Consider the following 26498-nt stretch of genomic DNA (forward strand, 5'->3'; position numbering starts at 1 on the left):
TAAATTCAGATGTGGTTGGAAAAAAAAAATAGTAGGACAATTATTGAAGAGAAGTTTGTTAAAAATGATCAGTGAAAGTAGGCCAATAAGCAACGTTGGGGACAGTTCCACATGAAAGCCCCTAACGTTACTTATAATTGTGTCAGTCACTCTTGCTATTGCTAGCTATAACTTTTGGAAATGCATCAGAGGCGTGAATTTAGTGGCGGGTCGTGCGTCCAAAAAGTCCATTCCTGAATTTGCAACTCGCCTCAAGAAGATTCATTTCTGAGTGCGTTGGTTGGAACGTCATCCATTTGTGTGTTCATTGTTAGCAGCAGCAAGCAGGCAGGTTGCGGTGTGCTTTCACGAAACGGCACTCAAAGAAACATTACCACAATCACTACATTTGGAAACAGACGACGGCATTAATTGTTATTTTCTCGCAAAAATAGTGTTTTATATTCGTTTGATAATGTCGGTGGGCATCGAGTCGGGATTCTCAAGTGAGGAGGTTCTGAACGTTCGCTTCCCACTCCACCGGGCGTGCAGGGATGGAGATATCGGTGCGTTGTGCTCGCTTCTTCAGTGTCCCTCAAACCCGGCGGACCTAGCAGTGGAGGACTCTTTCTACGGCTGGACACCCATACATTGGGCTGCTCATTTCGGAAAGGTACAATATATATATATATATATATATTTTTTTTTTACAATGAAATTATAGAGAAAAGAGGCAAGGCCTCCAGCCACTTTCACTAGACAGGCTGACACTGAATGATACATATTCACATGGCTAGCTAACGTTAACGTACCATAATTTGATTAATTGTTGCCAGGAAATGGTTTGAAACATGTACTTTGTATGCTGCTCTTTCTCTATAGGCAAGTGTAATGTGTAATTTGACATGGGGACGGTTGAAAATGAACACTCTTGTGCCTCCAGCTAAGAGGAAAGTGACGAGACTCCATCAAGCAATCAATGACTATCTTTCAGCCGTCGACGGCAAATATTTGTTATATCTGTGGCGGGCTCGCTTGTTTATTGGTTACGGTGGGAACCAATAACCTGCAACGCGCCAAAAAGGCAGTTTATAAACACGCGGGGATCCTTCCCATGCGGAAGTGTTTACATAAAAATAGTAAACAAGTCAACTGAAGGACGAGGTGTGCATGGTTTTAAATCAGCCTCATCACTGACTAAATACTAATGCATTTTGAGAGAGCAGATTAAAGTACAACAACAATAGGGACACTGTATCAATTTTAACATCTATGTCAAACAGAACAGCACCCCCTGTCCATGTCCCTGCCTGGTTAGTGATGTGTGCCTATCTCAGCCCCAGGCATAGGTTCCAAAATCCAATCAGCCATTGACTCTGTCTCCTCTTTGCTGCTGAGTGAACATGATTCACCCTGAGTTACTGTATCCTGATTGGAAGGATGGTTGTTTAGATGAAACTGCAGGGTTTTAAAAATAATACAGGCATGGTCTGCCTCACTTAATGGCTGACCACAAGGCATTTTGTGTTTGTGAGAAGCAGTTGTCTGTCTTGCGTTGATCATAACTGAGGAACTCACACCAACACTATATACACACTATATCGAGCATGGCCAACTTCCAGGTTACACCGCTGTGTTAAATGTCTTGCTATATCAGACACGGCTACAGCACTGCTGGAGGAAAACACATTTGTTCAAGCCAATCTGAGGGTCATCCTTGAGATTGTATTTGCATGGGGCAGGGATGCGTAATCATCGGCCTGTGGGCCCCCTATTGGATGCCCTCGGATCCAATTGTTTACTACACGATTCCATATGCGTTATTTCATAGTTTTGATGTCTTCACTATTATTCTACAATGTAAAAAAGAAATAAAGGAAAAACCCTTGAATAAGCAGGTGTGTCCAAACGTTTGACTGGCACTGTGTATGTGTAAACTCAGTGGGGTCTAAATTTACTGTTGATAGTTAGAATAGTAGAATAAACAAGGTGAAATTTCAAAATGTGATTGTGCATCAGCACTTTCTCTTATGTCAGTCACTGACAGTACCTCAATAAGCCCATGTCAGCTCAAATGTTTTAGATAGTCTAGCTAGTTAACTTACCAGCTAACTTACCAATCTAAACTTTGCCCTTGCTCAGTGGTTGATTTTTATCTGCTGTGTAGTGCTAGGGAAAAAACAAAACGTGCACCCGGGGGGGTCCCAGGATTGAATTTGGGAAACCTCATCTAGTCAAGTTAGAATTGATGCGTTTATTATATTACTCTGGTGGTGCATAACTGGGCGTGATTTTACCGACTGTAAAAAAATAACCCTAGGGCGGGATTTGATTACAGGAAGTAGTCATACTGTAGGTCTTTGCCTTTTGATTTATTGTTACACTATAATGTTTTGCTCGAAGGACTGTGGATTACCTCATCAAGGCAGGACAGACACAGCAGAGTGTTTTCAATCACTGTATTGGTATTTAGTAATACAATTAATCTCTCTCTCACACACACACAGTTGGAGTGTGTGATGCGTTTGGTGCAGGTGGGCTGTGGGGTCAACTCGGTGACCACGAGGTTTGCTCAGACGCCCACTCACATCGCTGCATTTGGGGGCCACCCAGAGTGTCTGCTGTGGCTGCTGCAAGCTGGTGCTGACATCAACAGACAGGTACAGTGCACATGGATGGACACACACACTTACCAAAACACACGTCTATGTGCACACACACACAGCAGGGTTTCCGTTAACAGGTAATAGCCGGCTTTTGTCCAATCTTTATTTAATAAAAAAGCAGATAAATAAAATGTTTGCGGCCAATTGTCCGGGAAAAGAAATCCCTTTTTTTGCCTATTCATTGATTTTAGTTGATTTCAGTTGGTGGAAATGCCTTTGACTGGTCATGCTAATTGGTATATATGTCAATTAGCATACTTTAGTGGAATTAAATTGGCGTGTGTACACAGTATATTCATTATGCATCTTATTTATCACACATGTACAGCATACAGATACAGTGCCATTGAGTGGAAAATCTGTCAGACAGCTAATGGGAAAAAAATATGCATATCGATCTGTTAAATTAAAATGTTGCTGGTCAAATGTCCGGCACTTCGTTTTCCTAACGGAAACCCTGACGCGTGTCCATTCGTAGAGGAAAGGGGGGCAGCCCTAGTGAAAATGACAGGTAGGTGTGTGTGTGTGTGTGTGTGTGTGAGAGTGGGGTTGAGCTCAGACTGATCCTATCAGAGGGATCATCCTGGCTTTGTGCCACTCGACCTGACCCTTGACCCCTCTGGACTAGTGCCTGTTACATAGAAATAGATTCAATGTGACAGTTGATAGGAAAAATACCAAAGCACTTGCAAGAGATTCTGTTTTGTGGCTATCGTCGTTATTGTATCCTTAATACCAGTTTAACGCTGTGTTTGAAGAGCCTCAGACAGCCTGCTTCTGCCCTCATGTTGTTGGATTAAAGACTGAAAAGCCTGTCTGAGCCCCAGGCCACTAGTTGGCGTGCACGTACGCTTATCTACATGTGAAAAGCCAATAGGGTTTGCATTTAGACTTGACATCATCGTGTAAGTGTGTGTGTTTTTCTGTCATGCTCTTTCGTTTCTGCTCCTGTCTTGTGTACACACACTTCACTGACCATCTCTGACGCTTCACTGCACCGCTCAGAGAAATCAGATTAGTAGGTCACGATTACACAACTCTTAGCTGCATCTCCTCTTGGCTTTCTGCAACACATCACTGTTATTTCTAATACAGCCTACATTTAAAATGTCCCTGATCCAACACATTTAAAAATTAGCCATCCAGTATCCCCAGCATTAAACACATCACCCTCTTTTAAAGGCCTAATGCGGTCAAAAAGGTGATATTCCTGTGTTTTTTATTTCCACACTCCTCCCCGGACAGTCCTAGCAAAATTTCTTGCTGGAAAATTGCTCTTTGCTAAGAAGCTATTTTTGATTCTGTGACCATTACATCAAAAAATATTTATTATTATTATTTGTTTTAAATAATTCACAGTAAGCTCCTTTTACATTTTCACCAGAAATGATTTGATATTGAGATAAAAACAGCTGCATTGGCCCTTTAACCCCTCCCTCCCTTGTGTGGTTTTAATAGAGCCACCCTACATTCTCTGGGTGTGGACAAATATGACTATGGATGGAGGAGGGATTTTGTTTTGAAACATTTTCTCTGCCTCCTCCTCCTTCAGCACCTCTCTCACTTTCTCTCTCCTGAGGGAGGGATCTATTTTGAAAAATGCTCTTACTACCTTGCCACCGCCCTCCCTCTCTACCACCTTCCTCCCTCCCCCTCCCGTTCTCTCAGCCTGTGGCCTGCTGTGTAGCTGGGGGGAAGAGTTCAGGCTCTGCCCCTGGAGCACTCTACTCTGGTTTGGGAGCAGGAGGAGTTCAGGCTCTGCCCCTGGAGCACTCTACTCTGGTTTGGGAGCGGGGGGTGAGGCTAACCGGCTGCATATTATTGCCGCTCTAGAAACCAATGTGAGCAACTCATTCAGTTTGTGTAAATACAGTGTAACGTGTTTATTTCTGTCTCTGTGTATCTCCTGTCTCTCTCTCAGGACTATGTTGGTGAGACTCCTATCCATAAGGCTGCCCGTGCAGGCAGTCTGGACTGTGTCAACGCTCTCCTGATTCAGGGGGCGAAAGCTGAGTAAGTCGAGCTACTGCACCCCCTGTGTGCTCGGTCTTCCCCTCACTGTAACATCCAACAGCTCCCATATCTACAACATTTACACGAGGACTCCATCAAAACTCTAACGACCTGTACTTTCTTGTACCGTTCACACTGTGCTCCATGTTCAAACTGTGCAAATGGGCCTATTTGTTTTGTATGGGTCCTGGGTTCTCTAGACTGATAAGGAAGTAGAATTACTACATGGGCACAACCAGTGGAATAACCTGTGTAGTTACCCACTAACAAGCATGCAGAGATATACCATGTTTGTATCTTTTTATATTTTATGTTCAAAACTTTAATGGTAAGCGCTATAGCTGCCTGTACTTACACTTTGTTACAAGGTCATTTCATGAGTTATATCCTTAGTCAGTAGTTACTCAGGAATTGTGGCTATGAAAAGTTGTTGCTGAGATGTCCACCTCAGTGTAAGTCCTGTTACTGTAGGAACCAGACAAGGACAGCAAAACCATTCATTTCATTTGAGGGATACACATTTCCAGATAAATGAAGAAACAATAAAAGATTCCTGTTAACTTTAACCTGAATCCCATCATGTTGCTCCACTCTCCTTGGCTGTGCCTCTGTTTGGGCCATCTGAAGTCACAACACTACCTACACCAAGGGATTCTAACTATTCCTGGAGAGTTACTGGTGGTGCAAGCTTTTGTTCCAGACCTATAGTCACATCTGACTCAACTAATCATGGTATTCTGTTTTGGAGCATGATTATGTGCACTGAGTGTGTGCACTCAGGGCTGAACCAAAAGCATGCATACCCAGTCCCTTTCCAGGACCTAGTCAGGGGTTCGAGACCCTACTCTTATACTGGTCTGAGAGAACCTCGCTCGTCAGCACTAGTCACTATCTGAACATGGAGCTGTGTCTTTATAGGGGAAAAAGTTTTGATGGAGTTCTCCTGCAAATGTGACCCGTGAGCTTTACCATATTGAAAATGTTATTTGGATGTTATGTTTAAACTAGATTATGATTTGTATAATTGAGAGCATTTGTCTTCTTTGTTCACATGTTGATTTGGTAAGTGTATTTCTATAGTTGTAGCGGCTGACCAAATGCACATTTCCTCGTTGAATGAACGCAGAGAGGGGAAAGGGCTGATTCCTGGTAAATCTGAACAAAACATCCCTTTTACTTGCTTGGAGATGACACTGAAAACCCATCATCCCTTAATGAGCTTCTGCCCTCACTCCTCGTCTTATTTTCTTTGACCCAAATGATGTGAAAGGATTTGAGCGGTTAAAAATTAGTCAATGTGGCAGAAACACCACATAACGAACTTGTCACCTATCCAGTCCTTTCTCACCATTGGAAATAAATGGAGAACTAGTTGAGAGGAAGTTGTTAATATTATCTGGAGGTAGCCAGCCATAGTCTCCCATCACTACGAAAGGGCTCGTCACGATGCATGCAGATAGAGAGAGATGAACAGGGAGCAAAGAGAGACATACTGAATTAGTATGAATTGTCTTAAATGCCCTCCTCTGTTCTTGCCCTTTTCAAAATGTCAGTAGATAAGTTCACATTTTAAATAAATAGGATAAATTCCCAACCTTGTAATGGAGAAGAAAATGATAAGCTGTGCAACGGCTGCCATGGTCTGAACCAAGGATGGAAGCTGTTACCATTTTATAAAAGCTTGTTTGGTGATTTGGCAAACACCCAGGTGGTAGTGAAACTACACCAGTCAGTCAGCTCCGGTGCCCAAGGTTCCAGGTAGCCGATGAGTGGTTTACCTGATGCAAACTACACCACATGTACACCTCACCCTAGACACCTGTATTTGTGGTTCAGCAGTATTTTAGGTTTGTGTAACTCTAGAAGGAACCACAAAAGAAAGCGTTATTGTTGACGCCAACAGTTGTTAATCCCTCACGCCCTCAGTATGTTTTCCAGAGACTCTGACTTCTAAATGGAATCATTCAGAAACATACAACGAGCCAGTCCTGTTTGTTGTCTTTTGATTGAGTGCTATTTGATACACCTGAGGAATTGCAATATGAAGTGATACTTACATACTCACTCAACTTGAAAGACGTTAAAGGTCTGTTTGACGTGATTAGAATACAGGAGAGGCTCTGGTCGCCATACTGTGGATGTGCTCCTAAACATTCTCAGTGCCAGCTACTTTATCTCCTTACAAGTAAATGTGTTGATTTATTTAGTCTAAAACAAAAAGTGCCTCACCAAACGTCAACAGAGATTAATCTCATAGGGAGGGTAGACTGTACCTGCGGTGTCCCACAGATGATGGATGTAAAATGGACAGTCTGAGGGAGATTAGCTTTTTTTGATCTTTTAAAACGGATGGATTTTTAATAATGGCCTGCATTTGTTCTACTGTCAATTATTCTGTAGGTTAGACGCTGCCTGAGGCAAACTGCATTTATTGATATTATTTATACTAGTCACACACAGATAGTGAAAAGTCAGTACATGTATTTAGTAAAGGCCACTACCATGCCCTGCAAATATTTTGCTTCCAACAGTTTTAGGATGTTCCTCATTGTATGATCAAGTGCCATCGTGTTTAGGTAGACGGAGATACTAGAATCCTACTACCAGAGTAGTTTTAAAACCTTGTCCATGCAAACAGATGTGTTCTTGTCAAGACGCATTGTTGACAGCAGCCAGCAGAGATGGTCTGTTTGACAGGGATCTAATTATTTCACAGCAGATTTTTTTTAATTAGTTGCTAAATGATTTAAAAATATATTTTTATTGATTTATGTTTTTCTGTCTCGAGGACAAATTGCACAAAAACATTCATAGTTTAATTCTGTCAAGGGACTTTGAGGCAGAAATAGTTGTTTTTAAATCCTCTTTGTTGTATCTGTGGGACAACCGGTATACATATTCGGCTGTCCGTCATTCATAACCCGAACACACACCAGAAACTACCAGTGAGTTTATATGCCATGTGTTTATTTTAACACTGCCTGGGTTTACTATATAACTGTTACTAGAACCTTTCTGATTAGGAAGAAACTAAACTGCATGTATTGCCAGGGAGAAACAGAAACCAGCAGGACACTGCAGCGCTTGAGGGTTTGAGTTCGAGGCCTACATCCCTGAACTAGTGAAATGTAACATCTCTTATTATAGGTGGTAATAAGCTACTCTACTCCTTATTTAAGCTGACATACAGTCAGTTATGCCATTCTGCTTTGAGGTGAAGTGTATTTTTGTTTCTGGCAGGAATTATGACAATTCTTATAATTCTCATCAAGTAGAGAGTTGCGACCTAACCAAACGTTGTATTACGTAAATGAGCCTATAGTTTTGCTTGTCTTTGTGAATGACACAAAACCGAATGCCAACAAATGTAGCCAATATTGTTATAGTAATAGTTAACCCAGGTAGAAAACTAAAATAAAACTTGGTATGTCAATTTAATTTAAGATCACTGGTGTTGGGGGGGGGGGGGGTAACATCTACATGATGTTCATTCTTCTGATGAAATGTGCATTTGGTCGCCAGCCACTGAACTATTTTGAAAGTTGTTTATGACTGTTTTTCCCTAAAGGTCCTATAAATGCTACTGTACAGCTGTTTTGAGTTAATGTTTGATGTCACCATGTTTTCTTTGACAGCTGTAGCTCATGTTCTGTTTCTGATGGCCCAGCATTCTATAGTAACAGAGAAAGCAAACTAGACAGGAGGCTCATGGCATTAGATTCTTTTTTGTTTACAATACATTCTTAAATTCAAAAATATTGCCCCGTCTAGAAAGTGAACTAAAGAAATTATAGTTGAAAATAAAATTAATCACAACCTTAAATATATATTAATGTTAGCCTCATGTCTCATTAGTACCAAGCAGTAGTTTTGTCCCCTGCATGCTTCCATTGACATATGGTGCTTCAAAGGGCCCAAGGGTTTATCCAATAGCAAACTGGTTGTAAAATGTAGGCTAATCCACATGAAACCAGCTTTTATTTTGGCTTCTGAAAGACAAACTATAAAGGTTGTAAAAATCTCCGCACGTTTTGGATGAAGCCATTTTCTCTTGTGCTCCGTGGTTACTTCCACAACTGCTCAGTTCCCAGAGATGGAGCTGATAAAACTGAAATGGAAACCCATTTGACCATTGATTTATATGTATGGCTCAGGCTATAGCCTTAGTTTTCCTCCTGTGTGAAAGGTAGCTATAGTTTGAGTATTAAGAGCAAAAATATATACTTTTGGCCGTGTATGTGGATACCCCTTCAAATGAGTCGTTTTGGCTATTTCAGCCACACCCGTTGCTGACAGCTGTATAAAATTGAGTACACAGCCATGCAATCTCCATAGACAGACATTGGCAGTAGAATGGCTCGTATGGAAGGAGCTCAGTGACTTTCAACATGGGACCATCATAGGATGCCACCTTATTAGCAAGTCAGTTTGTCAAATTTCTGCCCTGCTAGAGCTGCCCCAGTCAACTGTAAGTGCTGTTATTGTGAAGTGGAAACGTCTAGGAGCAACAGCGGCAGGCCACACAAGCTTACAGAACAGGACTGCCGAGTGCTGAAGCGCATGTAAAAATCGTCTGTGCTCGGTTGCAGCAACACTATGAGTTCCAAACTGCCTCTGTAAGCAATGTCAGCACAATAACGGTTTCCACGGCTGCACACAAGTCTAAGATCACCATGCGCAATGCCAAGCGTCTGCTGGAGTGGTGTAAAGCTCGCAACCATTACTCTGTCGCAGTGGAAACGTGTTCTCTGGAGTGATGAATCACATTTCACCATCTGACAGTCCGACGGATGAATCTGGGTTTGGCGGATCCCAGGAGAACGCTACCTGATTGAATGCATTGTGCCAACTGTAAAGTTTGGAGGAGGAATAATGATCTGGGGCTGTTTTTCATGGTTTGGGCTAGGCCCCTTAGTTGTGTTGAAGGGAAATCTTTTTCCTTTTTTTTGGTACATTTTTGTTGTACTTTTACCCCCGTTTCTTCCCAATTTTGTGATAGCCAATTGGTAGTTAGTCTTGTCCCATTGCTGCAACTCCCTACGGACTCTGGAGAGGCGAAGGTCAAGGGCCACGCGTCCTCCGAAAAACGACCCAGCCAAGCCGCGCTGCTTCTTGACACACTGTTAGTTTAACCGAGAATCCAGCCACACCAATGTGCCGGAGGAAACACCGTCCAGCTGGCAACCTAGTCAGCTTACAGGTGCCCGGCCCGCCACAAGGAGTCACTAGATCGCGATGGGACAAAGAAATCTCAGCTGGCCAAACCCTCCCCTAACCCGGATGATGCTGGGCCTACTGTGCGCACGCTTGTGTCTCGCAGTCACATCCGGCTGTGACAAAGCCTGGGATCAAACCCGTGGCTGTAGTGATGCGTCAAGCACTGCAATGCAGTGCCTTTAGACTGCTGCGCCACTCGGGAGGCCTGTGAAGGGAATCTTAACACTACAGCATACAATGACATTGTAGACGATTCTGTGCTTCCAACTTTGTGGCAACAGTTTTGGAAAGGCCATTTCTTGTTTTAGCATGACAATGCCTGCGTGCATGAAGCGAGGTCCATACAGAAATGCTTTGTCGATCGGTGTGGAAGAACTTGACTGGCCTGCACAGAACCCTGACCTCAACCCCATCGAAAACCTTTGGAATGAATTGGAACACTGATTGCAAGCCAGGCCTAATCGCCCAACATCTGCATGACCTCACTAATGCTCTTGTGGCTGAATGGAAGCAAGACCTGCAGCAATGTTCCAACATCTAGTGGAAAGCCTTCCCAGAGGAGTGGAGGCTGTTATAGCAGCAAAGGGGGACCAACTCCATATTCGACGAGCACTTGTCCACATACTTTTGGCCATGTAGAGTATACAAGCTCTCTCGCTTATGTTGTGAATCGTCAGAGAATACTGAACACTTCATTTGAACTTGATCAGATGGGTGGCAATATCCACGTGCCGTAGAGGAGACGGCGTCGATGCGCTAGTCTAATAGTAATGTTGACCCTTTTTGGTGCTATTGACCCATTGAAGCATGCAGGCTAAATAAAATGTGCGTATTAGTTTGAAATGGAACATCACTAAAGCCCTTTAAAAAAATTACATTTACTATACATGGCAATGCTACATAAATGCATTCAGCTTTAAATAACTTCTACAAACAACGTTAGGCTGTTATTAGGCCTACCGTTCACGCGCCAGCTCTAATTCTACTGTAAATGTAGCTCCGTTGCACGTAGACATTCCCACACAGACTGGTGCCAGGTTTACGCAACTGCTTCCTTTTGAATTCTGGAAGTTATGTCTACACCAGCCAGATTAATGTTTGTTTGAGGGGAGCTTTTTAATTTAAATTAACTGCTGACAAAGGAAATAGTTTATTTTTGTAAGATTAAGCCGCATGTAAACAGACTTATTTTAACTGGCGGCAAAATACAATTGAACATCCTACAGTATGAATCAAATGCATAAATATTGCATTTTCTTACTGTTGCCAACTATACGTTTATCATGATATTGAATAGTACATTACATTTTGAACTTTAAAATGCACCCAACCATTTTAAACTTGTTACTCTCAAAAGACTTGGTCTAAGCTGTTATCTGGTGTAACGATCAGATGATTGCACACTCTCTTGTTTTGATGCTCTATTGATGGAGGGCTTCCATGCCAAGCACCACCATTAGCAACACACTCTGTTGTCATTAATGTGTTGCATGGCACAGTTCCACCAGGAGGATTCAATTCTGAGATTTAAAAAAAAATTGTTCCTGTCTACCTAAACGGTCCATCCCTTTTCCCTTCACTGTGACGCATTCAGTCGTTGAGCCAAAAACATCTCCGTCTTTAAAAGTATTTCAAAAGAATTAGAACTAATATGGGTGAACTAATACTATAATTTCTTTTTTGTTCTTAATCTATTAGGGATTTGATCTGATATTCCTTGGTCAAACTTGTCCCCCATTTGGGGATATAGCTACATTGTTGCTGCTGCTACACAAATTGTTAATAGATATTTATTGTACCATACTTCTCCCTGCGTCTCATGAACAGAGCTCTCTCTCATTTCTGAAGAGGACATTTGAACCTTGACCAATCACAGAAGTCACTGTTGCGCTGTGCTTTTTCTGCTTTGCCACTTTACTCCAGTACCCTTTCCCCTTCCTGCTTCTCGCCCCTCAAGAGGAACCCCTCCTGATCTTTGCTGTGACTTTCAGCTGACCTTAGATTGACCTTCTCCTTGGACATTTTGAGTAAATATGGTGAATAAATGAAGATGTCCAACTCAGGCAGTTTACCATTATTTTTTTTTCTCTCACATTTTTGGTCTACATAACGTGTGGTTCTCCCATAGACACCAGTGTGATAGCAGCTAGGTCTGGTCTACGAACCAGAAAAAATGAGGGAGGGAGATTTCTCGCTTCCATCTGATTTGAGCTCTTATCTGCTCCCCCTCAAATTCCAGTCTGACTTACCATTTAACTGATCAATACCTCTGCATTGTGCTACACAATGTACTTAAGAGGTCAAGCCTATTCAGCTTCTCATGAAGAGCAGCTAGAATGACTTATCGTTAAGATGGTCTGCATATTTGGGTCTATGGACAATTTCTGAAGCCATGGAACGTGTCCTTGTTTGTGGGTTTGTCCCTGAACCACCTCAACTAGCCTGAAACATGATTATCATAAAGAAGAGTTATAGCTCAACCAACTAGCATAGTGTTTTCTGCATCTCAAGTTCAACAAGGCAAGACTGTGACCTATTTTTTTGGGGGGTTCGATGGTGGCAGTGCATTAAAACATTATTCTGGACATGTGCTTTTTTTGTGCCCTGATCATCTTGAATCATCTGGCGCAAACATCTCAGCCTGCAGACTTGGTTGTGTTCTATCGTTTTTGATTCAGGTCCTTTATTTCCCCGTTAACACACTACTGCCCTTTTTCCAGATGACATTGGACAATTTACCTAATCTCTTGGTATCATCGATCTGAGATCTTCGTCAATACATGCAGAAAAGCAGCAAGTGGCGGCAGCATTCTGTTCAGGGAATTTCAGGTTAAACATTCTAGTTTATTAAATATATAAATATATGCTTAAAATATAAATTATATTAGGTTCCACTCAATCATCCATTTAAATTGACAAACATTCACAGTCAACCTGGAATACCTAAAAACATGCATAGATCGTTTTGATGCTTAATACGTCAATATTTAATTTTATTTCTCTTCTGAATTCTCCTTTTGGATTTCATGTCATGAGCCTCAAGCACGTTCAGGATTTTACAATGAGCTCCTCTAGGGGGAAAGCTCAGCATAGGTAGTTGATAAATCACTCCGGGTAGGGTAGTGGATAGACTGTAGTCCAGAGTAGCACAGTCTCTAGGGTCAAACAGTGCCTGAACTATTTAACTGTATAATGCTAACAATTCTGTCATAATGGTTCTTAACTGTCATATTATACATTTTCTAGGGCCTATACTATTTATGCTGCGTAGAAGACAAACTGTTCTGTTTTTGAATGTCACCTTCAGTATTAACCCTATGATACCATAAGATCTGTTTTGATTATCTGATCTTCTGTCACCTTTCCCCTTATGAAAGTGGCATTAAGAAAGAAATACTCCAGAAAATCTTATGGTCTCTTCTTCTTTTGTACTGTTAACAAATAAGACTCAGAAACCTCCACGTCTCAATGTTTTGCAGCCATTGAATTCGAAATGACTTGATTTTTTCAAGTAATCCTAGAAAAGGGGGAGAATAGACACTGCAGAGTCTGCCCCGTTCCCTGGGATAGCCGTACTGTTGTGGCATTGAGTGTTCTCACTATCGCTTCCTATCTACACACTGGCAAACTGTTGAGGTATTTCTTGCGGTGATTGGTTTTAATGCTAGGACATTTATGAATATTTAAAAAAAGTAAATTTCTTTAGACATGTTTAGACCTGCATGCTTTGCTTAATATTACCTGTTCCTGTATTTATGTTTGTTTCTGTTTGTAAACTAACCGTAGGACCCATTTATGAGTAGTGAGCTTTAATCAGTCCCAGGTCAGCATGATTTTAGGATCTCTCTTGAAGGTGATAGGCTAGCAACAGAAGACAGTGGCTGTGTGCTCAGAACTCAAAAGCAAAGCATACCAGGCATTTAAAAAGAGAAATTAACGCTTCCCTGCTTACTGTTCAGATTCGGACATGGTCATGATCATTTCAAATCCAACAGGCTGATTCTTCAAGGTACTGTATCATTCTTCAGCATTTCACACACAGATGACGGGTCTCACTGACAGGACATTATGATTGTTTATTGTAGATATCATTATGGGGTGTGTTGAGGTTAAAATAAGGATGGCCTTAATTTCCCCCGCTCTCCCTGACCTGAACCATAGATTCATCAAACTTTTCAGCAAAGCACAACATCTAAGTGGATTGATTACTTTGTCACTAGAGCAACGGTTTCCAACCTGCCGTCTGCAGAGGTGTACAGCAGATTTTCTGCAATAAAATAAACATCTTCCATATTTATAACATTTGGGGGTATTAGTGGTATTATAAGCAATTTTACATGTCACAATGCAAATTAATAATAGGCCTTTAATTTGTTACATTGATTGCTAAAATTCACTAAATGTTATGTTGAATTCTTTTTAGACTCTGCGAATGTTGGTCCTCAAGCTTTTGATGGTGATTTGGTTGTCCCTGTAACGGAAAAGGTTGGGAACCGCTGCACTAGAGGAACCAAATGGGAGCAGAGGTGCTAGGATGTGGTGAGAGTTTTGGAAATGGAATGTGGAGGGCTAGAAATCAGGGAGAGGAAGAGGGGAAATGCAAGGGAGACAGCAATTAGCCTGTCGTTGTCCATGCCAACTCTGACATGTCACTTAAAAGGCTCCCCTGCTGAGGTATGTGGTGCGTTACACCAGGGACAGAAAAATAATCATAGCTGAAAGCAACAAAAAGAAAACTGCAGGATTTAAAAACCCACTTAACTAAGTGTTTTTATTGGCCATTCCTTCTTAATGCTATGCACCGTTACCATATTCAGACCTTGAGATCTGATTCAAATGCACAAAATACATTGTCCTCTTGACTTACTAGCCATAGTTTATTCATGGATTACTGTAGATGTTTGAGTCAAAAAAAAATATTTAAAAAATGTTGCCGTGTAGTATTTAATCAGTACATGAAAAGGAACATAGTCTAACTGCATACAAATCCAAACATTCCTTTTATTGTGCAGGAACAATGTTTTTGGGACCTGTCTTCAAATATAATTCACAGGAGACTGGGGTATTTCCTATTGCTTATTGACCTATTTAAAGACAAGACAAGAGTAACTAAAATAGAGCCTCTACAGTGGGGCTTGGATCCTGTGAAGGGAAATACAACATTATTATCCAGCTTTAACAGCACTCTGAGCACAGTGTTGCCAAAATAGAGGGGTTACTATGGAGACGCTTGGAGATTTTGATAGAGTTGGAGAGGGACAAGAAGAAGAGAAACTACTCAATCTCCATAATTAAGAAGTGAAACGACAGAACTCCAGCTGAGGATCCGAAGTTGAGGGTTTTGATTAGATGTTAACGCTTCGTCTGGATAGATAAACCCAATAATGGACAGTTGGAGTCAAAGGCCATTATTGACATGCCAATTGATGATACATCTAATAATGCTGAGATTCTAATGTCGTCTACCAACTCATTCAAGTGCAATAATTAATTGAAACATTAAAGTCAAATTGTCAGTGAAATATATTTTCTCTCTGTCTCGGCAGTGGTATTTCAGTAGCTGGAGGTCATGTATGTAGCTGATATTCAGTTTGAGGGTTTATTTATGAAGTTGTAGTGACAATTTACTTAAAGGAGTGGTCACAATGCCTCCATTGGCTTTGGTGAATGGACATTTATCACCATCACTTCAATTAAGTCTCACTGAGGGTTTTTCAGACAATGCCAGTCTGTTTCTGCTATAACCAACTCCTTTGTTGTCATGGCATCATAATGATAATCAATCAAATGTATTTATAAAGCCATTTTACTCCAACCGATGTTACAACGTGCTGTACAGAAACTCTGCCTAAAACCCCAAACAGCAAGCAATGCATATGTAGATGCACGGTGGCTAGGAAAAACTCCCAAGAACGGCAGGAATCTAGGAATTAACTGAACCAGGCTCTGAGGGGTGGACCGTCCTCTTCTGGCTGTCCTGGGTGGAGATAAGAGTACATGGCCAAGATGTTCAAATGTTCATAAATGACCAGAAGGGTCAAATAATAATACTCACTGTGGTTGTAGAGGGTGCAACAGGTCAGCACCTCAGGAGTAAATGTCAGTTGGCTGAGTAGTTAAAGGATAAACAGTGACATCCTTTCAATGGGGACCACTTTGTGTACAAAGGAGCAGCATAGAATGTTTCCCAGAAATGTTGGTAGTTGACTACTTTCATGTGTTTCAGTCACACATTTATTATGCAGAATGTAATGTAATCAAATTTGAGGGGAAAAAACTGTCAATGTGTGGTTTATCTGAAAATGTTTTAATATACTTCATATACAGGTAAAAAATAAAGGAAGCGGAAACAAAGTGTCGTAATAGGGCATTGGGCACCACGAGCCAGAACAGCTTCAATGCACCTTGGAATAGATTCTATAAGTGTCGTAATAGGGCATTGGGCACCACGAGCCAGAACAGCTTCAATGCACCTTGGAATAGATTCTATAAGTGTCGTAATAGGGCATTGGGCACCACGAGCCAGAACAGCTTCAATGCACCTTGGAATAGATTCTATAAGTGTCGTAATAGGGCATTGGGCACCACGAGCCAGAACAGCTTCAATGCACCTTGGAATAGATTCTATAAGTGTCGTAATAGGGCATTGGGCACCACGAGCCAGAACAGCTTCAATGCACCTTGGAATAGATTCTATAAGTGTCGTAATAGGGCATTGGGCACCACGAGCCAGAACAGCTTCAATGCACCTTGGAATAGATTCTATAAGTGTCGTAATAGGGCATTGGGCACCATGAGCCAGAACAGCTTCAATGCACCTTGGAATAGATTCTATAAGTGTCGTAATAGGGCATTGGGCACCACGAGTCAGAACAGCTTCAATGCACCTTGGAATAGATTCTATAAGTGTCGTAATAGGGCATTGGGCACCACGAGCCAGAACAGCTTCAATGCACCTTGGAATAGATTCTATAAGTGTCGTAATGGGGCATTGGGCACCACGAGCCAGAACAGCTTCAATGCACCTTGGAATAGAATCTATAAGTGTCGTAATAGGGCATTGGGCACCACGAGCCAGAACAGCTTCAATGCACCTTGGAATAGAATCTATAAGTGTCGTAATAGGGCATTGGGCACCACGAGCCAGAACAGCTTCAATGCACCTTGGAATAGAATCTATAAGTGTCTGGAACTTTACTGGAGGGATGTTAAACTATTCTTCCACCAGAAATTCTGTAATTTGGTGTTTTGTTGGTGGTGAAAAACGCTGTCTCAGGCATCGCTCCAGAATCTGTTCAATTGAGTTGACTGAGACAGCCATGGCATAATGGTTTTCATGCTCATCAAACCATTGTGACCACTCGTGCCCTGTGGATGGGGACATTATTCTATGGGGGCCTGCCCAGCCTTTTTATACATGACCCTAAACGATGGGATTTTGACTTATTTAACTCAGGAACCACACATACCAAGTATACAATATACTTTGTACCCTCATTTACTTAAGGGATTCCTTTAACAGACCTTTCCCTGTTATATTCAATGAAGATTGGTGGGGGCTACAATCTGTTCATAACATCATGTTGAGTGCTCCATTATTTTCTTCACTCAATAACTGACAAAGGATCTGTGTGGGGTGATGAAAGCTTGGCCATTATGGTAGTACAGGTAAAAGTATGGGTAAAGCGTTACGTATCACATTACATGTCACTCATTAATGTAACATCAGGTAGTCTGAGGAGCAACCTGTCACTGTGGATATGTTTCCACAGGCAGCCCTATTGTGATCTCTCTTTTCACTTATTGGTCTTTTGATCAACAGATCTGAAAAAGATCCAATGTGAAAAGATCTGATCTGACTGGTTGGTGGGAAAATTGGTGGGAAAAATATCAGTATTGGGCTACCTGTCTAACTACAACCATTGGTACTTTTGGGTATATGCTATCCTATGGGTTACTCCAGGATCTGATTACACATTACGGTCAAATTATGGCTCCCGAGTGGCACAGCATTCTAAGGCACTGCATCTGTGCTAGAAGCGTCACTACAGACACCCTGGTTCGAACATCCGGCCGTGATTGGGAGTCCCACACTGCGGCACACTATTGGTCCAGCTTTGTCCGGGTTTGGCCAGCGTCGGCCGTCATTGAAAATAAGAATTTGTTCTTAACTGACTTGCCTAGTTAAATAAAGGTTACAAATTATTGTATTGAAATGTTATTTCCATGATTTCTTCTTACAGCCCATGTGCTCTAAAAAAAATACTATTGTTGTAAACAAGAACACTTTTGCAGTTTGACTCTTCGTTATTTTTCTTTTATAAAACAAACTTAAAAGGATCTTTAGTCGGGTGTAATTTATCCATAATACATCAGTCAAATTCAAGGAGGTGGAGTTTCTACCTTTTTAAATTTGAATCCCTATATTTTAATGACACATCTGGTCTTTGTTAGTTACAGCAAGGGGTGGGACCAGGCCTGGGATTGGATCAGAAGGGTAGGGGTTAGGCTGTAGACTGTTCCTCCTTAACAACGTGAGAGATTATTGGTGGGATTAACTCTGACCTTTCAGTGACTGACTTTCCTTCCTAATAAGAGACAATTCTTTCATCAGAGCCTCATTATTTGGGTCATAATTCAGATATAAATAGACAGATGGGGATCTAACTGTATGTGTACACATTGCATATAACCTACATAGTATCCTTTAGTTTGGTTGATCATAAACTATATCCCGTTTCTCCCTTCAACATATTCACTTGCAGAGTTGGGTTGAAATGTTACCTGATTACCTATACAATAATGGCTTATTTCTCAGAGAAGCCAGAACAGAATACTTGGCGTTTTGTTCTTTGTGCACATCGTGTTCCCCACACTGGTTGTCTCAGATTCTCTGGCACCCTGAATGATTGTTACTCCTCTTAGTGAGACCCGTCAGTCTACATGCTCACAACATTCTATATAAACAAAGCTGTTGCTTGAAGGTATAATCTCTTGGAAGCGTTAATTTTTGTTTTTTCAAACTTGGTCAGAAGGGGGGGGATATGTATGCAAGTTAATCATGTGATTTTTATTTTTATTCTTATTCAACAGAGAAATGTGATCTCAAGCACGTTATTTACAGTGCGTTGTTTGTATTTTTGTTTGACTGCACATTAAGATAGTAATAGGGAGTGTAAGAGAAATAAAACAGTGAGTTTATGAATGAGTGAACCGTATCTAAACTGAAGTGTGTATATAACTTCCTGGATGTCACTGGGTTGCTGCACCTTTCACTTTATGTATATTTACAATTGATATTTCTACAGTACATCCATAAGATGATCCTACGACCACATACAGCAACACAAAACACTGGGGTAGTTTCTCAGATTTCATTTGTTCTTAGTGCATCACTGGAATCTATGAGAGGCGCACACTGCCCACAGAAGGTCAAGTGTTCCCGTTTTCTCATTTCCAAATAGAAGTTAATTCCTTGACACACAGGCCTGCCTCAACCTTCTTCCCCTCACAAAGACCTGGTTGTTCGCCTTGCACAATAATTTTCCCGCAGAATCCAATGGTGTTTAGCCTCAGAAATAACAAGTGTGGAACTGTTCTCCCGCCAGCCAGCAGAAATTTTGGGCAATTGGCATCCAGACAGTCAAGCTTATGGCCTCCGTTTGCTTCGAGTATTTTTCTAGACACTTCCAGGAAATGAATTGAACCGGTTCCATGGCAGCGCAGACCTCTATCCTTACAAGGGAATGTTTTTGGTTTGCTACAACGCATGCCAGGACAGGAACAGTGACCTGGCAATTCTTTACTTGTCTATGACCTACTTAGAAGCGGGTCTTTTTGGTCTGGCCCTATTTGATAGCTTTATATTTGACTTAGTACCCAGGTTAGAGTAGTACTATATTTTAAACTCATTTGCTTTGACACTCATCCCTTTCACATTTTTTTACCCAATGATTTAAAAATCCAGACCGAGAGCTGCCCAAACACTGATGCAAGAGTGACGCTAATACGCTGAAGTGTTACCCACCCAGTGACATCCTTGCCTTATAGCATATCTAGAAGCATTATGGAAATCATGCTCACTGCATTGCTGTTTGCTCATTCATAAAGTCCTACTGTATGTTTATTACAGGTTTATAGCGGCAACAGAAAATGACTAAACAGACTGTTATGCACACGCCTGAATCTGAGACCAAATCACCCATTGGTATTGTTGTTGTCTGTTGCGATACCAACGTGGATGGTATGGTGTTTTCTTAACCTTATTGGATCCTTCTTATTGGATGCCAGCTGCTTTGACACCATCACGTCTGTTTTCATTTCAAAAATGTCCTCTTCTTAAACAGTGAGTGGCACTGAGCTCCAACTCATCGAGTCTCTTTTTCACTTTCCTATCCTGGAAGAACGAAGACATCTTTGGTCATTCTTGTTCCTTGAAGATTACTCTGCAGTTCTGTTCGTTTCTTCTTTTGCTTTCCCTGTCTTTTCCCTCTTTTTTTCTTTTCTGTGTCTCATCAAAACATGGACATCATGGATGTACTGAAAAAGGCTGCTTCCTGCGATGTGTCTAACCAATGAGGAGTTGGAGGACCTCAATGCCTGTCCTGCGGCCTGCAGTTTGACCACATTTAGAAAGAGAACTTTGATCCTGTGTTGCCAGTCTCTTCTACTCACTTTGTCAAGATTGTCATTATTCAGCTTTTTTAGACCTAAAGTTTCAAAGGCACTTTTCTTAAATTCTCTCATACATACATACATACATACATACATACATGCACATTTTCCACAAGGTAGACTTGACCATGATTTTGAACCTGCTCAACATCTCTCTACCTGAACGTCAAGAATTGACACCACCTTGCTTAACTTTTAATGTGAAGGAAATGTCTTCCTTTGGAAATGTGTGCCAATTTGGGACGTCACCAATCCAAAACCGAACAATTCCTCTTTGTGATGGCTTTTAACTGAACGAGTCCATGACCTCCAAGGACGTACATTTCTTCTGCTCAGTCTTTCAGACATTTGATACCAGAAATCAACCTAAGGAATATTTTGACATTTTGAACAAAACTATTTCTGGGATGTGGAAGTGATTTTGGTTTTGAGATTCACGCATTATTCGTATGTATAACAGTTGTTTATCATGTTCTCTTGCAGTGGACATATTTATGTGTCATTTAAAAATAAATTTTATTTCCAAAACCTTAATTTCGTCACCTTTGTTAATTATAATTTATCTAATAGGATCAATTGTCATCTCTCACTCAGAGATGATGATGTTAGGCTAGCAAAGGCAGTCAGGGACCTGTGTGTGTGGTTAAGCGTGTGTGTGTGTGTGTGTGTGTGTGTGTGTGTGTGATCCCTGGCTATGGCAGGGTGTGGGTTTCTCTAACACTCTCTTCTCTTATTGCACAGTATGAGGAACGCTAGTGGGCTGTCCGCTGCTGACCTGGCCCATGCCCAGGGGTTTCACGAGTGTGCTGAGATACTATCCAATGCCCAGAACCTGCAGCGGTACCAGAACCTGACCCAGCTTAATGGCTTTGGTCTGAACGGTGCCATCCAGAACGGAGGCCACTCCCACCCTCTCATTCAAGGGCGGAGCCTCCTTAACGGGGCACCAAATAGAAAGAGGTCATTTGATAACATGGAAGACAATCAAATCAAGAAGGCCAGAACTGAAGGTTAGGTTTTTGCATTTGTTAGCATTTTTTATACTTTTATAAAAAATAACCTAATCAAACCTGGGAGGAGATTATAAATGTTTTTCATGACTTTCCATAATTATACGTGATAAAGCATCAAGTGTCAACCTCGTAAAACCAGGATTAACCTTTGAGTGCTGGCCTATTGAGAATCTGGTTGAATACATTTATTGTTCCCTTAGTTGTGCAGCGTTACAATGAGCAGTATGAAGAAGGGGATGGGAGGGGACTTACCTGTGGCTGCTTGCCAGGTCTCTGATGTTGGCATGTGTAAATGTATGGCTTGTTTATTGGACTTCTGCAAACTCTGGAGTAGAATTGTGAGTGATTGCCAGGAAGTTGATTGACGCTGCAGGGTATCAGGTAATGGGGCAGTGGATGATTATTGCTGAATGAAGCTTACAATTGGGCTTTGGACTCACTGAGTAAGTTTGATTATTCTAGCATGCTAAATTGCAGTCTCCCCTTATGCTCAGGCAGCTGTGCATGATGGAATGACCTCTTTGGGCCTGTAGGGTTTTCTGCCCTGTATGTTGTGTTCTCATCTAGTCCTGTTCTTGATGGTAGTTCAACACGCTCATCCACTGCTCTCACCAGGTCTGTGCCTGCCGCTGGGGATGCTGAACGGGAATGGGTTGGTCTGCGGTGTCGGAGAGGTACTGATGGAGAGCATGCACCAGGAGAGTATGGAGTCAGCAGCGCCGCCGGCAGTGAGCTCAGGTGGGCCAGGACCCTTTGCGTTTGGGATGAATGGGTCTGCGCCGGTGCCAGGCCTGGTGGGCCAGGGGGGAGTGGAGGTGTCTACCCCAGCCGCTAAGGAGCAAGAGATCTTCACTGTGGCCTCCATGCAGATCCCCTGTCGCTGCACTAACTCCTACGCCTACCTGTAGAGGCCTTAGTGTGTTGAGTAAGAGTGTTGACCCTCCTAGTGGTTGTATCTTGGTAGAATGTCCACCAGGCCCTCTGGCCATGTTTTCCAACAGATGGCATTACTTTCTTTGGCATGGTATTGTTGGGTTTTTGGCATGGTATTGTTGGGTTTTTGGCATGGTAATGTTATACTCTTGCGGTTCTAAAAATATGGGTGTAAATAACTTGTATTGTACACATTGTACATACATGTTATGAAAAACATTGCCTTGCTACCATAATCGCTAGAGAAACATGAGGTTTTTTTGTGTTTTGTTTTACTTGTAGCTTTGAATGATTCACAATATTCTTGTTAAAAAATCTCTTGTTTTTGGCAAAGCCCCTTTAGGATGAGTGAATTCTGTTTTGCACAATTATCCTTTCACCGCCCCTACATTGCACAATGTTAACTGTAATAACGTTGTCAAATGATAATTACAGTTCTTTAATGTAGAAACGCCCACACCTTGGGTACAATGTACTGAAACAAGCCTCAGTTTATGGAGAAGGTTAGACTTCAAGTCATTGAGGCTGCACTGACGTTTCCCTCTGCATCATGAATATGCAATGACAGCATTCTGCCCTTTTATGATGAGGAGTTAGACAGTGATGTATTTACTGAGTACTGTATTTAGTGGTGCCATTGTGAAGCTGCTCCGCCCAATAAGGGGCAAAAGACAGAATTTGTCCATCTCATGTCAGAATGCAGAGGCCACTAGAGAATGTTCCTAACCTCAGTGTAATAAGATGAAGCATATTTTGTTTTACTAGTTAAATTTTCCCCTCTGAGAAACATTTGTATTAACTCTTGTCTTGTAGCTATAAAGCTATTTAGTTTTTTTTTTATACAAGAACTCTTATGCCAAAGCATATCTTTACATAAATATATAGAGTACATAAACCTTCGCTATGCAGCTTTTCTATATTATGTGAGCTTTTAGGTATTTCCAAGGTGCTATTTGAACTGACACTGTCCTGTTCGCTAGCAGACTAGACTTTGGTTCTGTTAGACACTTCTAGTGCCCCTTCTCTTTCTGCTTTTCTAGCAGAGGACTTTGTACGCTTTTCTGTATAGCCTAGTACCTATTGTGTGTGTGGTGTTGAAAGTGGTGTAAGTTTATATTGACTGTTTTTCAAGTGTTGGCTTGTTTTGTTGTATTATAATGTACTATTACTTTGCTAACTTCACTAATGACAAAAGTTAAATGTTGATAAATGAGTGTGATTAGTAGTGCTACCATTTTCACAAAACAAGGGGAAGCTACTCTTTCCTAAGGCTGGAAATCGTTTGAGGGAAAAAAAAGGAACCTTCGTAAATATATTGTTCACAAACTTAAAATCCTTCCTCCCATCCATCTGCTTCATACATGAAGGACAATTGTTCTGTCAAGGAATCTGCCCTGCACTACTATTTGGTTTGTACAGAATCACAAATGTTAATGAGTAGATTGCATTTATTAGAGCTTCTGATGCTCAGTGCTGAGTAGTTTTGTATACTTTTAAACTCATTAAATGTTCATTCCTTTGAATAACATGATGGTGGCTTTGTTTTTGTTTTTTGTGTACATGAGAAAGAATCTCAACATTGGTCTGAACACACTGAGGAGTAATCTATTTCATCTTTCAATTGAAGTGCCCTGAATGACTGGGAGGTTTGGCACCCTCTAGTGATATTGAGATAGCTGGGCAGGCCCTCAGTTGTGCTGTCTTGTTTCTAACAGGCTGACTACGTGGTGCGAGCGTTGCAAAATAATTTCAGACATCTATATTATTCAATTATTGCACCTACAATGGCAACGCAGAGGGAGCAAGGGCTAAAATAGAAGTCAGTTCTATTTGTGATGCAGATTGCGCTGCAAGTCCTGCCTCTCCCATCTCCTCATTGGTTTATAGAAGCAGGTACCCACGTGCCATCTCCTCTGTTATACCCACTTAGGTGACTGAAAGACGAACAAGGTCAGTGGCGGTAATGGGTTACCGAGGTCAAACCGGTAACCCTACTGTGCGCGTGCGCTATTGTGCATACACTTATTTTGTCCCCCCCCCCTACACCAAACGCGATCACGACACGCAGGTTAAAATATCAAAACAAACTCTGAACCAATTACTTTAATTTTGGGACAGTTCAAAAAGCATTAAACATTTATGGCAATTTAGCTAGCTAGCTTGCACTTGCTAGCTAATGTGTCCTATTTAGCTAGCTTGCTGTAGCTAGCTAATTTGTCCTGGGATATAAACATTTGAGTTATTTTACCTGAAATGCACAAGGTCCTCTACTCCAATTAATCCACACAAAAACGTTCAACCAACTCGTTTCTAGTCATCTCTCCTCCTAGGCTTTTTCTTCTCCTGACTTTTTATATTGCGATTGGCAACGTTCATAAATTAGGTGCATTACCGCCACTGACCTTGTTCGTCTTTCAGTCACCCACGTGGGTATAACCAGGAGATGGCACGTGGGTACCTGCTTCTGTAAACCAATGAGACGATGGGAGAGGCAGGACTTGCAGCGCGATCAGTGTCAGAAATAGAACTGACTTCTATTTTAGCCATTGGCAACGCAGACACTCATTGGCGGTGAGCAATGTGGGTGCAATAATTGAATAATATAGATTTCTACATTTATTTTGCAATGCTATCGCCCGTGACGCAAGCGGTGTAGTCAGCCTGTTAGGATATACCCCATTACAGCAAGTGGTGGCAGCATGTTAACTTCTTGTTTCTAGGACTATATGATAGTTTCAATGAGACAATCTTAAGCATGGTGTTTTATGACGTTGTCGTCTGTGTTGACATCTATAAGGGACTTTGGTTCAGGCAAGATGAGACGATCAATGGGAGTAGGGAAGTGTGCCAAGGAGGAGCAGTGATTGGTGTGTCAATATAACCAGGAAGAGTACAGTGAATCAGGATGTGACCCAGTGCAATCAAGTACAAGGGTGAAGGATAACGAGGTTATGTAAAATTTTCTGTAACCCATTTGGCAACCTATCTATTTGAATTCCTGCATAGATTGAGTCACAGGTTTACAGTTTCTGAAATGTTATTCTCTAAGGGGAATAGTTGTGCAAAACAAAATCAAATCGTATATATTTGCTTATCTTTTTAAGTGTAAAGTTGTGGCCCTGTACTGGCAAACACAGTATTTGAAATAATTTTGACCAGGTGTCTCATTTCCAATGGCAGGTGACCCTCTAGAAGCAGGTTTAGGGTGTGAGGGGATCCCCTTAAACAGGCACTGCCCCCCAACACACCTGAATGGGTGTGACTCTACCATCGCCCCTGCCGACATCGTCCCCCACGTCTACAGGGATGCAGCAGAGCACATGGTTGCCACTGGTAACGCGGGCAGCCAGGTGGAACACCAGACATCGGTGAAGGCAGAGCAGCAGTATAACCATGCCCTGTTCAGCACCATGCTCCTCTACCACGGCTCCTAAGGTGAAAGGATCCCGTTGTCAGGCCATCCCTCGGTTTGCCTGTCATTTATGCTTGATGTAAGCAAGCATTCATACGCCTTAAAACCATGAAGTGAGTTGAGTGGCTGCTTCTTTATATGGTCATTGTGTAGTTTATTTATGTTAAGGGAAGGGCCATCTCTCCTAAAGGGGAGTGTTTACTTTTCAGTTTATAGATATGAAATGTTCTATAAAACAGTCACTTGTTTCATGATACCTTTTTGTGATGTGAAAAGTCGATTTTGAGTGGCTAAAGAAAAAGCTACAGTTAAGGCATATAATGCATTCTTTGTCAACTTAATGTTTATACATCTGTTTTTTCAGTTATCCTCGGGTCAAAACTAGCCTGAATGTAAAGGAAAGTGTTATGTCAGATTTCTCAAATGAGATGGGTTTTTCTGAGTAATGAAATGATGACTCAACCTTTGAAACCCTTGTTTGTTTGAAAAATGTATTTTAACTATGAGGCAGGTTTTGTTTTGTCATCCTCGTTCATCTGTATCCTGATAAATTAAATGACCTAAAAGCACATTGAGATGTGATTATTCTTC

General features: G+C 41.5%; 1 protein-coding gene across 1 annotated transcript; it reads left to right on the forward strand.

The window, feature by feature from the left end:
- The first annotated feature begins 278 nt into the window (after positions 1-278).
- LOC135519081 (ankyrin repeat domain-containing protein 10-like) lies at positions 279-26478 on the forward strand. Its single transcript, XM_064944138.1, has 6 exons — positions 279-652; positions 2487-2639; positions 4567-4658; positions 21291-21559; positions 22178-22300; positions 25676-26478. Exons 1-6 carry the CDS (start codon positions 455-457, stop codon positions 25927-25929), a joined length of 1089 nt encoding a protein of 362 aa, XP_064800210.1. The 5' UTR covers positions 279-454; the 3' UTR covers positions 25930-26478.
- The last annotated feature ends 20 nt before the right edge of the window (positions 26479-26498 follow it).

The sequence above is a fragment of the Oncorhynchus masou genome, chromosome 29 (genome assembly GCF_036934945.1).
Source record: "Oncorhynchus masou masou isolate Uvic2021 chromosome 29, UVic_Omas_1.1, whole genome shotgun sequence".
Taxonomy (NCBI): domain Eukaryota; kingdom Metazoa; phylum Chordata; class Actinopteri; order Salmoniformes; family Salmonidae; genus Oncorhynchus; species Oncorhynchus masou.

What these genes read in the sequence shown, in the direction of transcription:
- LOC135519081 (XM_064944138.1), top strand. Translation starts at nt 455, where the DNA reads ATGTCGGTGGGCATCGAGTCGGGATTCTCAAGTGAGGAGGTTCTGAAC. An exon ending in GTGCTGACATCAACAGACAG is followed by an intron (nt 2,640 to 4,566) that starts GTACAGTGCACA and finishes TCTCTCTCTCAG; the next exon opens with GACTATGTTGGTGAGACTCC. An exon ending in GCCGCCGGCAGTGAGCTCAG is followed by an intron (nt 22,301 to 25,675) that starts GTGGGCCAGGAC and finishes TTCCAATGGCAG; the next exon opens with GTGACCCTCTAGAAGCAGGT.